Source organism: Anolis carolinensis, chromosome 5, assembly GCF_035594765.1.
Source record: "Anolis carolinensis isolate JA03-04 chromosome 5, rAnoCar3.1.pri, whole genome shotgun sequence".
In the NCBI taxonomy this organism is placed as follows: domain Eukaryota; kingdom Metazoa; phylum Chordata; class Lepidosauria; order Squamata; family Dactyloidae; genus Anolis; species Anolis carolinensis.
The window spans coordinates 137329975-137346928 of NC_085845.1; the positions used below are offsets into that span (position 1 = coordinate 137329975).

General features: G+C 44.1%; 1 protein-coding gene across 2 annotated transcripts in view; it reads left to right on the forward strand.

Moving 5' to 3' along the window:
• tspan12 (tetraspanin 12) overlaps positions 1–16954 on the forward strand; it is a 101108-nt gene that overhangs the window by 61801 nt on the left and 22353 nt on the right. For both annotated transcript variants that reach the window (XM_003221221.4, XM_062982360.1), the window contains one exon: positions 10007–10081. In XM_003221221.4, coding sequence (XP_003221269.1) covers positions 10007–10081 — 75 coding nt within the window. The remainder of the gene's footprint in view (positions 1–10006; positions 10082–16954) is intronic.

Sequence of the window (16954 nt, forward strand, 5' to 3'; positions counted from 1 at the left end):
TACCCTTGGAATGGCCTCTTCAGTCCTTGCCCTTCTCGCTTCCATGTTTGATGACTTGGCCTCCAGAAAGAGGGTGTGTATGTGTGTGAGAGAGAGAATGCTTGACTAGAAAATGGGAAAATTATAGGACTGGAGATCTTAGAAATCTTCAGTTAGCACTGTCCATGTCCAGTGGACAATTTTGAAAATTGTAGTCGGGAAAAGAGGTATGGTTGCTGACCACATGGAACATACAGTCTCAAGTCTTCAAGATCAGGAGATAGTTCTGACAGTCTTGGTTGTATTGAAAAGCCCTTTGCCGTCTTTAAAATTGAAAAATAAGTGGAAGGAAAATCCTTCTATGACAGTATACAATTCTTATTGTTCTCTGAGGTATCAATTTATGCTGCCACCACCACCATCACAGGTGACCCTCTCTAGGTATCACGGAAATAAATTTTTATGAAATTTATTTCCGTGATTATTTCAGGGAGAGACAATTATGTAGGAACATCTGAAGATTTGATAGCAAACACTTTTCTGGTTAAAAAGGGAGAATGCAAGTGGACAAAAATACAAATTTAATTACATAGATGCAGCTCTTGTCTTTTCTAATAACCTTGCACTTTAAATTATACCTTCCTGATTATAGCACATGTGAGAGCGAATATTGTTCTTTTTTAAAAAAAGTCCAAAATGATAGAATGTATAGCAGATCTATCTCACCTTGGCTCATAGTTGTTTCTTGGAACATACAGAAGCACACAGATATGTCATGGAATGAAATCTGTGTGTCATCCCTACAGATTACACTTTATTTGAAAGGAATCATTATCACAGTAGTCCTGACATCCAGAAAACCTGGTTTGATCCTCTTTCTCTCCTTTGAACGGTGTCCTGTGGCAGAGTAATAGAGCCTGAGCCAATAAAACATGAAATGCTTCCACTAGTAAAATAATACCAAACTTGTTATATGGAGATCAAAAGGCCCCCTTTTGCCCTAACTACATGTATATAGTCACCTTCTGAAAATAGTTTCAGATTAGATAGAAATAGGGTGGCTACCCAATTGTAATTTTCTGCTATGTATAGAGATAATGTGATGCAGTGGGTTAAACCGCTGAGCTGCTGAAACTGCTGACTGAAAGGTTGGTAGTTCGAATCTGGGGAGCGGGGTGAGCTCCCACTGTTAGCCCCAGCTTCTGCCAACCTAGTAGTTCAAGAACATACAAATGTGAATATATCAATGGGTATCGCTTAGGTGGGAAGTTAATGGCGCTCCATTCAGTCATGCTGGAGACATGACCTGGAGGCGTCAATGGACAACGGTGGCTCTTCGGCTTAGAAATGGTGATGAGCACCAACTCCCAGAGTCGGATACAACTAGACTTAATGTCAAGGGGAAACCTTTGCCTTTACCTATAGAGATAACAATTTAGAATGGTTATTGTTTGTGAAGGTACTTGTTGCACCCCAAGGCAGCATGAGTACTCGAAAACCAGACAAGAGCCAATATAACACACTATATCTTTATTAAAGCAATTATATATCCAAAGGAAATTAGGTATAGAGTCTGAGTAAGGAATAGTTCTTTTTAGAAAGTCAATGGTGGTTCCAAATGGGTAAAGGAAAAGGTCCGATATTATAATCCACAATGAGAACTCGATAGCTCTCCAAAGAAATTAAAGTGTCCATGAGTTGAAACAGAGAAACAAGGCTGGCAGAAACAGAGTCCAATCCACTGGAAATACTTCGTAGCAATCAAGGCAGCAAGGTTGTCAAAGCTGAGGCAAACTTGAATCAGGAACAAGGAAACAACTGGAGTAAAGTCAAGGTCTACTCAAGAGTCGCTGCACGGCATGGCCCGACTGGAACTGGAAAACTTGGCTTGGAAACAAACAACAGCTGGAGACGGAGAACCTCTCTCAAGGAAGAGCTATGTTGACACCGCAAGAAAATCTACTCAGTGAAACACTTTTAACAGATTCCAAACTGTTCACAATTTAGGGAGTACAAACTCCCAAAACGTTCCCATGGGAACACTAACCATTATCCCATCTATTTGCCAGTCTCTGGCTCCAATGGACCCCTTGTTTTGCACTTCTCTCTCTCGTTACAAAATCTCTACGATTAAAAAACCCCGTTCCCAGGCGTCTCTGCAACATCTGGCTCTATCTGCGAGGGAGGAATAGAAGAATCTTCCCCAATTAGCAAGTCTCCAGAGCCAATATCTTCAGGCACCTGCAGCTGCAAAGGCCCCTCCGTGGAGGGAGAAATGTCAATATCATCCTCAACATTATCTGTGACTAAGTGCAAGTCCTGAAACACTGCAGGCCCTGGTGCCATGGCTGGCTGGGATCTAATAGTACTATAGATGTTAAACTTAGTACATTTACTGCCTCAGGCTAGACACCTAAAGGCATCAGACTCCCACTTATCTTGGATGCTATGTAGGGTCAGGTCTCGGAACTTGGATCGAAGAAAACAAATACATATTAGGTGTGGCAGGCTATATTTCAGAGGAAGGAACTAGTAAAACCACATCTGAATATTCCTTACCTAATAAAACTGTGAAATCCATGGGGTCATTATACATTGACAGATGACTTGAAGACACACTCACACTCTGTAGTTGGGAACATGGTTCTATTTCAATGTGTCCTTCCCATACACTGGCACTTAAAAAATGTTTAAATAGCACCATGCCATTCTGCACATGCCTGGTCTCTTCTGATTTTGGAAACTAAGCAGGGACAGTCTATTAGTTGTTGAATAAAGATCATCAGAGATTTTTGGTTAGGGCTAGGAAAGAAGTCTGTCTGAATCTCTGGAGAGCCATTGCTGTTTCACAGCTGTTTCATAGCTGATAATACTTTTCTAGATGGTGCAAGGATCTGGCACAGTAAAAGGCATCTTACATCTTCTAAACTGAATGTTGTAGTGTAGAAACTCTTTGGCTCTTCATGTTTTTTTTTCATGTCAGGAGCAACTTGAGAAACTGTAAGTCGCTTATGGAGTGAGAGAATTGGCCGTCTGCAAGGATGTTGCCCAGGGGACGCCCGGATGTTTTGATGTTTTACCATCCTTGTGGGAGGCTTCTCTGAGGTCCCCGCATGGAGCTGGAGCTGATAGAGGGAGCTCATCCGCGATCTCCCTGGGTATTTCCCTCTTCGGGTATTTCACACCTTCTTTCAGCATTGGCCATACTTGATGGGAATTGATGGTAATTGTAGGCTAAAGGAGGGCTTCTTAACCTTTTCCACTCGCAACCCCTTTCAGCCCAATAATTTTTTACGTGACCTCAGGTATATAGGTATATAAAATGGGTATAAAATCAAACATTTACTTAAAACTAATCAGCATTTGCAAGGCTTACTGAAAAGGCTGATTTTATGAAATATAGCTGAAGCATTTTCTGCAGATTCCACTGTAAACACTGCATATAGTTCCTAAACGATTTGTGTAAATGGGTGGCATTCAGAGACATTTTACTGTTGCCATTTTTTGTGACTCCAACATTGAGCTAAAGGGACCCCATTTGGGATTGGAACCGATAGTTTAAGAAGCAATGGGTTAAAGCTTCTAGTTGTGCAAAGTTTCCCTAGTCCTGATATGGTAAAAACAAGGGCTTCTTGGGTGTTCTGATGTGAGGAGTGGCATTTTTTTCCTTATGTATGAAGGACCAGGGTAATATTTTTGCCTCTCTCTCTACAGATCATGATCATTTAGTAAAGGTACCTCTCCTTCTTCCTTTTTAAGTTGTCAAAAGCTGTTAAGGAGGAATAAGACAGAAGCTAAGAGTGGTGGCAGGAGTTTCTTTTTGCCTGAGCCTACTGGGAAGGGCAAAATTAATGGAGTGCAACTACTTACAAGACAAATTCAATGCAATGGGCTAAGTAGAGGATGAAGAAAGAAAGTAGAAGGAGGGAGAGATAAACTCGGGGTCCTTCCAGATATGCCCTATATCCCACAATCTGATCCCAGGTTTTCTGTTTATCCTAGATTATTTGGCAGTGGGGACTCACATAATCCAGTTTAATGCAGAAAACTTGGGATCAGATCCTGGAATATAAAGCCTGTCTGGAAGGGCCCTGGGACAGCTGAAAAAGTGGGGTGATAGAGGATTAATTGGAGATGTCTCATTGCATATCAACAGTGCACCTGGGCTGTGGTGCAGCTGGCTAGTAACCAGGTGCAATAAATCACTACTGACCAAGAGGTCATGAGTTCAAAGCCCGGGTCGGGTTAAGCCCCCGACCATTAAATAGCCCGGCTTGGTGTTGACCTATGCAGCCCCGAAAGACAGTTGCATCTGTCAAGTAGGGAAATTTAGGTACGCTTTATGGGGGGAGGCTAATTTAACTAATTTACAACACCATAAAACTGCCAGCAAAACACGAGGAAAGGAATGAGGAAGTACAGCCACTAGTGGACGGTGAAGCAACAGCTCCCCCTGTGGCCAGAATCGTGAAGCTGGAAAAATGTTAAATGCCTCTGTGTCTGTCTATACTGTATGTTGTTTGTCTGTTGGCATTGAATGTTTGCCATATATGTGTTCATTGTAATCCGCCCTGAGTCCGCTTCTGGGTGAGAAGGGTGGGATATAAATACTGTAATAAAATAAAAATAAATAATGAACACTTCAGCTTACACATACAAGTTACCATCAGGTTTTGTTGCTGTCAGTGGTTATATTTATTAGGTAAAGGTTTTCCTTGGACATCAAGTCTAGTCGTGTCCGGGGGTTGGTGCTCATCTCCATTTCTAAGTCCATTTCTAAGTAGACACCTCCAAGTTCATGTGGCTGGCCTAACTGCATGGAGCACTATACCTTTCTACTTATTGATCTGCTCACATTTGCATGTTTTTGAATTGCTAGGTTGGCAGAAGCTGGGGCTAACAGTGGGAGTTCACCCCACTCCCTGTATTTGAATCACTGACCTTTCGGTCAACAAGTTCACCAGCTCAGCGGTTGAACTCGCTGCGCCATGGGTAAAGCCTGTTTTCAGCTCTTCTGCCTGCCCTATGGTTTTTAATGGAATTTATAAAACTATTGCTATAGTTAACTTCAGAAACTTTCTGCCAACCTTCAGCAAGGCAGAAAACTGCCTAAATGAAAGATAATGTCTCCTGCACAGCTTCAGCTGTGAAATATTTAACACCATTTCAGAAACGAGAAATTTGAACGAGCCAATATGTTGAATGCAGAAGTGGCTGAACCGTTGCATATGGAGTGATTTATGCTTCCATGTCTGCTGCGCTTGCAACAGGGCCTGAATATGGTTGCGAAGTTTGCCCGTAGGACGTGCTGTGCGCATGTTGATTTTTCATTAGGTGCAAAGACACTAAATAAACAAACAAGCAGTGGACGATGCAACCTGACAAATTCATTTTCTGGTAAGGCTGAATGTAATGTTGGCAGCAAAGAGAAAATAGGAAATGTTTACAAGAAAGAAAATGGATAACATGCTTTTTAAAAAAAGGGGGGAAAAAGAAGACGGTCTTTTTCCTGCTGGGCATTTCTCTGCTGTCTATGACCCAAGCTATTTTCTTTCTAACAGCAAAGAATGAGATGGCATCTCCTCCTGTTCCATGTTGCAAATTGTGGGATGTAAATCATTGGTTTCTTTGTTTTTATCCATGACAACAAAAACCCTTCATTTTTTTCTGCCTGCTAAGTGAAATTATGAGACATTTTATGCATTTTTTTCCATTCCGAGGCTTTTGTGTAAAGATTTCAGTGATGCAACTACACTAGAGTGTCCTTTATCTGGGATTCCACAATCAGAATTACTCCAATATCCAAATTCATCCACATCGATGGCTGAGATAGTGACACCTTTACTTTCTGATACACAAAATTAGCGACATATACAAAACTGTAACAAATATTGTATATAAAATTATATTACAGCTATCTTTATAAGGTGTATATGAGGTAGTTGGGGCACAGAACTCTGTTCTGTCACCTGAAGCAGTTACTTCTGCAGACCTAATAATAAAATTGCACAGTCCTCTTTCTTTACTCATGATCTTTTTTGGAAACAACTTGACTTTCTTGAGTCAAGTCGACTTCTGGCTAATGCTCCAATCCATTCTGCTAAGTATTCCATCCAGAAAATGTTGGCTACCCAAACTCATATTTTGTTATACCGAGGAAAAGAATTTCACAGACAGTTTAAGAGTGAATGAAAATATGGTTTGGCATCATGAACACTTGAGTAAAGATAGTGCCCAAAAGTATTGGTTTCATAGTCAATATGAATAAATGTGCCAGTTTTACAGCTCTATCCTATGTATGTTTACTGGGAAGGAATTTCCAATATATCCTGTGCAGCTTATTTCTGTTTATAGCATGGTAGCCCTAAATATGGGTTAGGGTTCTTCACAGTGACATTTATTCCCTAATATTAGCATTGGTGCACACAAGAACTGTATACGCTTATGAGTGATAGTGAAAATGAGACAGCAATGCTTCTCATAGCATTTCTAAACTCATTTTAATAGCCAGTTTAGCACTTGGGCTCTGAATGGGAGCTGTGAGCAGCACAGCTGGCTCCAATTTCACCTTCATGTTTAACTCTCTAGGTCAGGGGTCCTCAAACTTTTGAAGCAGAGGGCCGGTCCACAATACTTCAGATTGTTGAGGGGCCGAATTATCATTTGGAAAAAAAATGAACAAATTCCTATGCACACTGCACATGTCTTATTTTTTGTAGTGCAAAACAGCAACAACAACAATGAATGAACAATACAATATTTTAAAATGAAAACAATTTTAGCCAACATAAACCTATCAGGATTTCAATGGAAAATGTGGGTCTGCTTCTGGCCAATGAGATAGTCAAGTTAATTAGGATTGTTGTTGTTGTGTGCCTTCAAGTCATTTCAGACTTTGGGCGAGCCTAAGTCCAAAATTATTTATTCATTTGCTACATTTATTTACTACATTTATATTCCACCCCGAAGGGGACTCAGAGCAGATGTATGTACATACAATATATTATATTATTAGCATAGCACAATATTAGCATTATATATTACTATATTGAACTATACCACTATACTGTAATATTATATGTAATATATAACATACTAGCTTGGAGACCCGGCGATGCCCGGGTCATTTGAGAAAGGCATTGTTTGCCTGTGTTCCAAGTGTAGCCTATATCCAATGTCAGCTGGGTTCAGTGGGTGCGGGTGAGCTCCAACTCCCATATGCAAGTCCCATCGTCCAGTGTCGATCCCCCTCCAAACAGAGCCAGTATGTAGAATAGGTCATGAGGGCTCCATGTAGCATGTTTGGTCTTGATCAGTCATTTGTGTGGGTCGCGGTGCTCTCAGGAAGTGAGTGAAGGTATTGGAAGTCCCATCGTCCATGGTCCATCATCCTCCAAACTGCACCTGGGTGTAGAGTGAGTCATGGGTGTTCTCTGTTTGAAGTTTGGTCTTGATGAGACATTGATGGGGGTGACAGTGGTCTCAGGAAGTGAATGAATATACTGCAAGTCCCATCATCCAAGGTCCAAGCTCTTTCAAATCTCACCAAGATGTAGAGTGGGCCATGGTGGCTCTCTGTGCCAAGTTTGGTCTTGATCAGTCATTGGTGGGGGTCACAGTAGTTGCAGGAAGTGACTGAAGATATTGTAAGTCCCCTCATCCATGGTCCCTCTTCCCCCAAACTGCACCAGGATGTAAAGTGGGCTACCCTGCACCTGCGTGTCAAGTTTGATACAGTTTTGTCATTCAGGGGCATCACAGTGGTTTGTGGGAGGTGAATTGGATGAATGTACTGCAAATCCCATAATCCTTGGTCCACCCTCCGTCAAACTGTTGCAGCATGTGAAGTGTGTCATTTGGGATATGTGTGCCTGGTTTGGTTCAGTTGTGTGATTTGTGGCAGTTGCTGTGGTCTCAAGAAGTGAGGGAAGGTACTGCAAATTCCATCATCCTTGGTCCATCCTGCCCCAATATACATCAGGACGTAAAGGGGTCGACAGGAGTTCTGTGTGCCAAGTTTGGTCCATTTCTATCATTGGTGGGCATTGCAGTAGTCTGTGGGAGTTAAAGTGTTTGAAAGTACTGCAAATCCCATCATCTGTGGTCCATCCTCCCCCAAATGGCAGCAGGTCATAAAGTGCATCGTGGGGATAAAGTGTGCCAAGTTTGGTGCAGATCCGTCATTCCTGTTGGTCTCAGTGGCCTGGGATAGTGGCGGCCAATCAAATCGCGAGCACATATTCCGCCAGGCCAATCAAAACGCTGATACATACTCCGATTTCACTTTTATTATATATATAGATAATTAATATTATTATTAGTATTATATTGTGTAACATAATATTAGTATCAATACTATATGTATATACAATATATTATATTATTAAAACTGATATAAAAATATTATATTATAAAACTGAGGGCGGGGGCCAGGTAAATGACCTTGGAGGGCCGCATCCGGCCCCCGGGCCTTAGTTTGGGGACCCCTGCTCTAGGTGGTCTTACATGAACCATCTTCTCTCAGCTCCTCCGTTTACAACATGAATAGCATTGGTCGTATTACAAGCTTCTTGTACATTTGCTGAAATAATGCATGCGAAAGGCTATGAACGCTCAGATGTGTCATCTGAATGCTAAATTGTGAATAATATTCTTTTTGCCAACTAGTGGCTAGCGTCCTAAGATATTTATGTGTAACTGTAGAACTGTGGTCCAACTTTGAATTGCTGTATAGTAAATAACTGCCTTGCAACTTGATCATGAAAGTATTACTTGGAAGGGCACAGCCCCGGTTATGTAATATGCTATACAATATATGGAACTGATCGTGCCATCTGCTAATTCCTGCTTCTCCTTTCATCCTTATTCATGAAAACAACCCTCCTGGCAGCAGTGTTGCTGCAGATCTGGAGGTAGCTTTGATCATGGTTTTCTTCACATACTTAAACTGTTGATTCCTTGCATCTTTAGATGCACCCAAACTTCTCTCATTTCAGCAGATTTGGTTCTATGCAACTATCCATAGGGCAACCAGTAAACTACAAAGTAAATATCTAGTCCTGTTGATGTGTTATTATTGATGCTCTTTGGATTGCTCTGTTTATTTGATGTGCCCTGAGAAAGACCTGATGGCTTCTGAGACCCGAAAGATGAAGTAAAACAATCGCAAACACTGTTCAGCCTTTATTCAATACTTTAATAACTATTTTCCATAGCACTTTTTATCCTTTCAAAAGGATGCTTCCTGAGTTTCTTCAGGCTGTTTTACAAGCAAAATATCATCATTGGGTTAAATCCCATGTTATCATTTTACACCATTAGTTCTCAACCTGTGGGTCCCCAGATGTTTTGGCCTTCCAACTCCCAGAAATCCTAACAGTTAGTAAACTGGCTGGGATTTCTGGGAGTTGTAGGCCAAAACATCTGGCTGAGAAACACTGCTTTACACGATCAGAAGATGCAGTTTAATGTTATGCTTACTTTGTGCTCTGAAACACTAGTGAACAGGTTTCAGGCTGATGACATTTACTTTATTTTGAGCCTGAAGAGCCAGATCCAAAGGGTTGTGCAAAAGACATAGATTTATAATTGAGGAATTGTGAGCCTAGGATTTTATTCTGAGTTTGACTGAATTGATATTTGTTGTACATAAAAATTCACTCCTGGTTCCTCGAAGCCTTCTTAATTGCACTGAAATAAAGGGAGGCTGTGTGATTTTGTTGCTGTTACACTTGCTGATCTACTTCAAAGCATTCCCAGATCTACCATTACATTGCAATCTGCTTTCTGTCAATCTTTGCCCTGAAATACCATGCATTTTCTACTGTGTTGAAAATCATCCAAAATTCTCTGTTAAATTTTTTCCATTATAGCTATATTTCTGAAAATTAAGAAGGCAATATTTCTTGGTCTTGTAGGCTAAGAAGAAAAAAAGTCATTTGAATTAGAACGTACTTTCTCTTGCACCATTGCTTCAAAGACTCACTTCCATAGAAAATGATAAGAAATACTCCTTTGTATTTTGCAGTATTTTGGGAGCTTGCTTGTGATATTCTGCGTTGAGTTGGCCTGTGGCGTTTGGACCTATGAGCAGGAAGTTACGGTAAGTGGAAAAATATTTCTTCAGATAAGGATGCAAAATATGACCTGCCTGCTTATAATTGATACACATTTCCTTTAACAATACACATTCCTTGTATGAATTTTCCCTACTGATGAAAGTAAGTTTATGCATATTTTAAAATTGTATGATTTTTCATTTATTCTGCAAATATATGCATGGTTTCTGCAAGCAAAAGAGATTTGCTTTGTACATAGACATATCTTTTTCAAGCCTTGAGGGATGTCAAATAAATTGTTTTGCATCTTGAAGGTGCTTAGTCTCCTTCCTTTTGAATACACTGAAGGCTGTCTTTTTTGTGCACATGATGCAGGGAGATGCAAATTCTGCCTAGCAGCATTTTAATTTTCTGCTGGTACATATATACGAGTAGCATCGATCCATGGGTTTTTAAAGCATATCTTGCGGGGGATTGTGTTGGCTGTTTCAAAGCTACATCAAAAGTTCAAATCCTTGCATTCCCATGATCTCTGCACCAGCAACATTCTCTGTTTCCTCTGAGGAGTCTGAATCCCAATAATGAACATTATATGATCAAGGACTAGCCTCATATCCAGATAGTTTAACTAGGCTTGATACACCTGGTACATTCATCCTCTTCCAACCACGTATGGCTTCCGTAGTCATTTTCTAGGTTTTTTAGCATGATTCTATGGTATCTTTGGGTTAAAAGTCCTTCCTTTCAATAGGATTTGCTATTTCCATGGTTATGCATATTCATGAAAAGTTTGGGAATGTATCACCCGTGGAGTTGTAGAAAACAGCTCTATAAAAGCTTAAGAAGTTACTTTGAAAAATAAGTAGTTGTAGCTCTGATGCTCAAATTTGCTAGTTACTATTTTCATTTCAGTTTTTAAAAGTTGATATTTACTTTCTTGAAAAGTTAAACAATTTCTTGAAAACATTTTTTTTTAGTGTCAGGAGCAACTTGAGAAACTGCAAGTCGCTTCTGGTGTGAGAGAGCTGGGTGTCTGCGAAGACGTTGCCCAGAGGACGCCTGGATGTTTTACCATCCTGTGGGAGGTTTCTCTCATGTACTCACAGGAATCTGGAGCTAACAGATGTGAGCTCATCCCACTTCCCGGATTTGAATCCCCAACCTTCGATCAGCAGTCCTGCTGGCACAAGGGTTTAACCCATTGTGTCACTGGGGGCTCCTTGAAAATAGTTGGAAAGCTACAAGCTGCTGTCCTATTGGGTGATATATATATATGTAATGGAGGCTGATATCTTCCATGTCAGTAGGTTGGCGATCTGCTTTGGGTTTTAGTCTAAACTTTAAAACAGTTATCCATGATCCTTATTCTCAAAATAGGTTCAACACCTTGGATAGTTCTTGCCATTATCAAGTCAATGGATCCTGTGGCTATAAGAGTTACTGAAAAAGTTGTGCTGCAAAAGGGGTGAAAATGTCCCTCATTAAGTTTCAGTTATTTATTGCAAAAAAGTAATTCACATCACATGATTCACTATTTTCTAGCTAGTTCTTTCCACACTCTGGGTCTTGAGTGTATTTGCCCACTATATTTAATAAGTTGCTGTTTTTAGGTTTGCTTCCTTAGTCACAGCTGGATCAAAGGCACAGTTCATTTGCACAGTGAAATAATATATGCTGAGAAGTCTAGCGGCCAGGCCTTAAATGTTTTTGCTCTGTGTGAAACACATATATCAATTCCAAAGCCTCAACTGTTCATAAGAGCTTCTGCCTTCAGGTGGCATCTGTGTCCTTTCGTTCTCAGGCTCGAGGTAGAATTCTTGCATGGGAAAATAGTTTAATCATTGAGGAGAAAACAAGTTGGCATGTTATTTCGCTAGCTGCTAAATTCTCCTGTCTTATTTTCCATGTGGTACATATTTATGAAGAGAGTGACAGAGAGAGTTTTCCACAGAGCTGCCAAGAGATACCCAAGGCTATGGCCTTCTCAGTAGCAGCAAGTGTATTTGCAATTATTTTCCTGTGTTTGTTGCTGTTTTCTTTTTCTTTTTTTTCAATGCTTCTTTTTTTACAAAAGAAAGAAACGAGTTCATTTTGTGGTTTTTTTCAGCACTGGGGCGAGAAAAAATTCTGGCAGGTCTTCTGTCTGAAATTGCAGTCTAACAGTTTTCATCAAAATTCATTCTCTTGCTGAACAGATTCCAGAAAGATGCTACGATTCCAAATATAACATTAAATATATTACTGTGTTGAAATGTCACAATCCAAACAGGAAGGGTAACTGTATGCATGTCCTTTCTCGCATCAACCCTGCTGCCTTCCCCGGAGAGTCTGAGGAGGAAAAGTTTTTTGGAGCTCCATAAGAATATATTTTATATAGGGCCATGTGCAGGATGGACTCAAATAGGAGGAATCCATTCTACATATCTAGTGCTGGTGCCAAAGTGTTTAGGGTGGAGGACACTGTGTTCCTGTTTGGCTCACTGACAACTGATTTCTCCCATGTTAGTGGGGCAGTAAACCTGTCCTGGCATTTGGCCTGAACTTCAAAGGCACTATCCAAGGTACTGAACCCCATTAACATGCTATGACTTAAGGGTCGTTTTCTTTTGGTTCATCAATTTTGTGTTTTTTTCAATACTATCTCTTCTTGGCCCTATGCTTTGGACCTGGCCAGAGAGAGAAAAAAGGAGATAGAGAGGCTGCAAAGCAAATGGAAGATACAACTCTGCCTATTGCTTGCTTATTTGAAGAGTAAAAGTAGACTTATCCATAGCAGGAGAAAGAACAACAGTGTCAAGAAATTGGAAGGTTTTTTTGACACCTCATTTCATGATAAAATGCAAGTCTTCTTGAGTGTTGTTGAAGCCATTCCCATATACTGGTGTTGTAGCAAGGTTAGCCTCAGCTAAGGATAGTGCTTTTTCTTCGTGTACTCTGTGAATGCACACTAATGGAGAAGGCTGCGCCTGCGCAGGCTCCAACGGATACTCTTCCAAGCTAAAGTTTGAAATTTGGCGGTAACCTCGCCCCTCTTCCCGGAGGGTATAAAGGGCGCCCTCCGCGCCCGCTCTCCAGTTCCTTTTTTTCCGCCGCAAAGCTCACTTCGGACTCTTCGTTCTTATGTCAACCACGCGTTTTAAACGGTGCACTCAGTGTGCCGCTAAGATTCCAGATTCCGACGGCCACGCTAAGTGCCTTTTCTGCCTTGGCGAAAGCCACGTCGTCGGTACCTGCCGTTTTTGCCTGGCCTTTACAGCTCAGGCCAGAAGAAATAGAGCTGCGAGACTTCGTGCAGCTCTTTACGAAAAAACTCTTGCTCCTGAGGCTTCCACTTCCACCTCGGCCTCGATGGCGTCCAGGCCTGCTCCGTCGGTATCATCTAAAACCTCGAAAACCTAGAGACCGTGACCGACCAAACCGCCCTGCACGGTGACCACCGCTACGGTATCCACCCGGTCGGGCAAGATGGGCCCTTCATCAACTTCGAGTTCGGTGGCTTCGGCCATTTCCACTCGATCCCGCCTGGCTTCGCCGCCATCTTCTTCCGCCATGAAGATTGCCTTCAAGAGGGCTCAGGAGGAATCCAGACGGGCTCAATCTGACTCGGCAACTGTGTGCCCGATTCCCCCGACGCCGGGAAAATCGCTGAGGGTCGCGTCGAAACAACCCCCAGCAAAGAAACAAATGATCCAGAGGTCGTCCTCCTCAGCGTCTTCGAAGAAGGACGTCCCCTCCTCTGGGCCTTCCTCTAGGAGATCCTCTCCTATCCAACCAGCACAACGCCTCCGCTCCTCTTCCTCTCCTCATGGTCAGTCCTCGGATGCGGACGCTCAAGCCTCCCCCGACCGGTCGGTCAGGACAGTTATTAAGGCTCCCCAGCTGGCACCATCTCGTCTTCCGGCTCGACAAGAACTCTTTCCCCCGGCTCAAACACCTGAGAGGGGTAGACAGATGACGCGCTTAGCCCGCGCCGCCCAGGCCTCCGCGTCCAAGGGCGTTCCTCCACAGCCGGCTCTCCCTGCTCCTGAGGTAATACCTCATCAGGACTCTGTGCTTGTTTCTCCTCCCTGGTCCCCTCAAGGGCCCGAGGAGGATGACCCCGATATCGAACGCCCCGAGTCGATACTCTCCGCCTCTGTTGTCTCTCTCGGTCTCGACCTCTCCCCGCCTCACGACGCCTACGAGGTCGACCCACCTTCCCCGACGGATAATATTCGGGCTTTCTCCGACCAGATGGTCAGAATGGCAGACGCTCTGGGGATGGAAATTAAACAAACTTCAAAGGCCGTTACCGACCCCGTTTTCAAGAGGGTTCAAGCCCAAGCCCCGCCAGCCACCTTGCTGCCTTTTCTTCCATACCTCCTGGACGTCATCCAGGCATCTTGGAAGACTCCATCTTCGATACCTCCAACCTCTAAGAAAATAGAGGCCTGGTACCGAACCGATGACGAAGCCTTGGAATGGCTCAAGCATCACCCTGACCCAAACTCCATGGTGGTAAAGGCCTCCCAATCGTCGGGTCGACACTCCAACTCCCCTGCCGACAGAGAGTGCAAACGCTTCGATGCGGTAGGCCGCAAGCTATACTCCGGTGCTCTCCTCCTTTGCCGTATGGCAAACTACGGGGCCTGCATGGGCGCTTATCAACAGATCCTCTGGGAGAAAGCCCAACCCTTCTTCGCCAAGCTTTCTGACGAAGACCGGTCAGTCCTTTCGACCCTCCAACAGGAGGCGGACTCTCTCGCACACCACCAAATTCAAATGGCTAAGCATACCGGTGATACCGCTGGAAAAATGATTGCCCACGCGGTCGCGATCAGACGGCATGCATGGCTTCGGTCCTCAGGACTCTCTTCTTCCTCTCGACAAGTGATCGAAGACCTTCCTTTCGACACCCAGGGCCTTTTCAATTCTGGCACTGATGACAAACTTAAGTCCAATCACGACTTCAAGATTCTTGCAACAAAGTGTGGGACCGATCAACCTCAGGCTCAGCGGACCCGATGGTTCCCGCAACGGTACCGTTGCTACCCTCAGCCTTTTTGTCACCAGCCGTTTCGACGCTCGTCGAGCTCGAGTCACCACAGTCATGAGCAACAACCTCGCCGCCAGCACCAGGTCCCGAAAGGTCGGGGCAAAGGTCCTGCAGCTATGCCACAACCCCAACGACGGGCCTGACGCCCACTCTCTCGGGGATCTTTCTATCTCCACTACTACTGCCACTACCATGCCGTTCCTAGGCCCCGACCAGATCCTTCCTCTCTGTTCTTTTCTCGACCGCCTAGCTCCTTTCTACCGCGAATGGGAGTCTATCACCTCAGATGCCTGGGTTCTTCGCATTGTCAGAGACGGCTATGCCTTGGAATTCGAAACTTTGCCACCCACGGGTCACATCCTCCACACCGACCCTTCACTGGAAATATGCGCCGAAGTCGACTCCCTTCTGGCGAAGGGCGCAATCCAGCCTTCTCCTTCCGAGCAGGACACTCGAGGTTTCTTCTCGAGATACTTTACGGTTCCCAAGCGGGGCGGAGGTCTTCGGCCTATCCTCGACCTACGGGCTCTAAACCTCTTCATTCTGCCTTCAAAATTTCGAATGGTTTCAGTGGCCTCCATCCTCCCGATGCTCCGACACGGAGACTACTTCCCCTCTATAGACTTACGCGACGTGTATTTCCACGTCTCGGTGCGTCGATCCCACAGACGCTTCCTTTCCTTCAAGCTCCTGGGACACTCTTACCAGTTCACAGTTCTCCCTTTCGGCCTCAAGGGTCTTTACAAAGGTGGTCGCCGTGGTGGCAGCGCACCTCAGGAAACAGGGCATTATGGTCTTTCCTTATCTGGACGATTGGATGATTGTCGCGTCCGACCCCTCATCCCTTCAAAACCACGTCTCACAGACTCTTTCTCTCCTGCAACGGCTGGGCCTTCAGTTGAATGTCTCAAAGTCTCAACTCCTCCCAACCACAGAGATCCGCTTCATTGGAGCTCTCTTCAACTCCATCACGGAAACCGCCTCGCTACCGAAGGACAGGTTCCTAGCCCTTCAACAGCACCTTTCTCTCCTCCTCCGCAACCGCAGGATCCGAGCCCACGCGGTCCAAGTTCTTCTGGGTCACATGGCTTGGTTACCCCTTTCGCCAGATTACGTCTCAGACCTCTCCAAAGATGGTTTATAGACTCTTTCAAACCCCATCGGCATCCGAGCTCAATGTTTCTCACGGTACCGAACCACGTTCGCCTCTCCCTTCGTTGGTGGCAGGACCCAGCGAACGTTTGTGTGGGACTTCCCTTCCATCCCTCCCTACCGTCAGTCACCATCATGACCGACGCCTCCAATTTTGCGTGGGGAGCCCACATGTCGTACCTCACCGTCAGGGACCTGTGGTCCACCCAAGAAAGGTCTCACCACATAAACTTTCTAGAACTGTTATCAATCTTCAAAGCCCTCCGGGCGTTTGCTCGCTTTCTTCCCCACAAGTCTGTTCTAATCCAAACGGACAACGTAGTAGCCATGTACTACATCAACAAACAAGGGGGTACGGGCTCGAGAAAACTCATGGCTCTCTCGATGGACATTTGGCTATGGTGCATAGCGAGACACATAACTCTGTCGGCAGTTCACCTTCCGGGGGCTCAAAACACTCTAGCAGACTCTCTAAGCAGAATAACGACCTCCCCCCACGAGTGGCGTCTCGATCCCGAGATCCTGAAATCCGTCTTCGACGATTGGGGCTGGCCAGCTCTGGACCTTTTTGCCTCCCCCTCGAACGCTCAACTTCCTCGCTTCGGAGCGAGACTACCTCCAAACTCGACTCCGGGCTGTCTCGGAGACGCGTTTCTCCTCGACTGGACTCTCGAACCCGTCTATCTTTTTCCTCCCTTCCCTCTCATCTCGAGAGTAATAGAGAGACTCT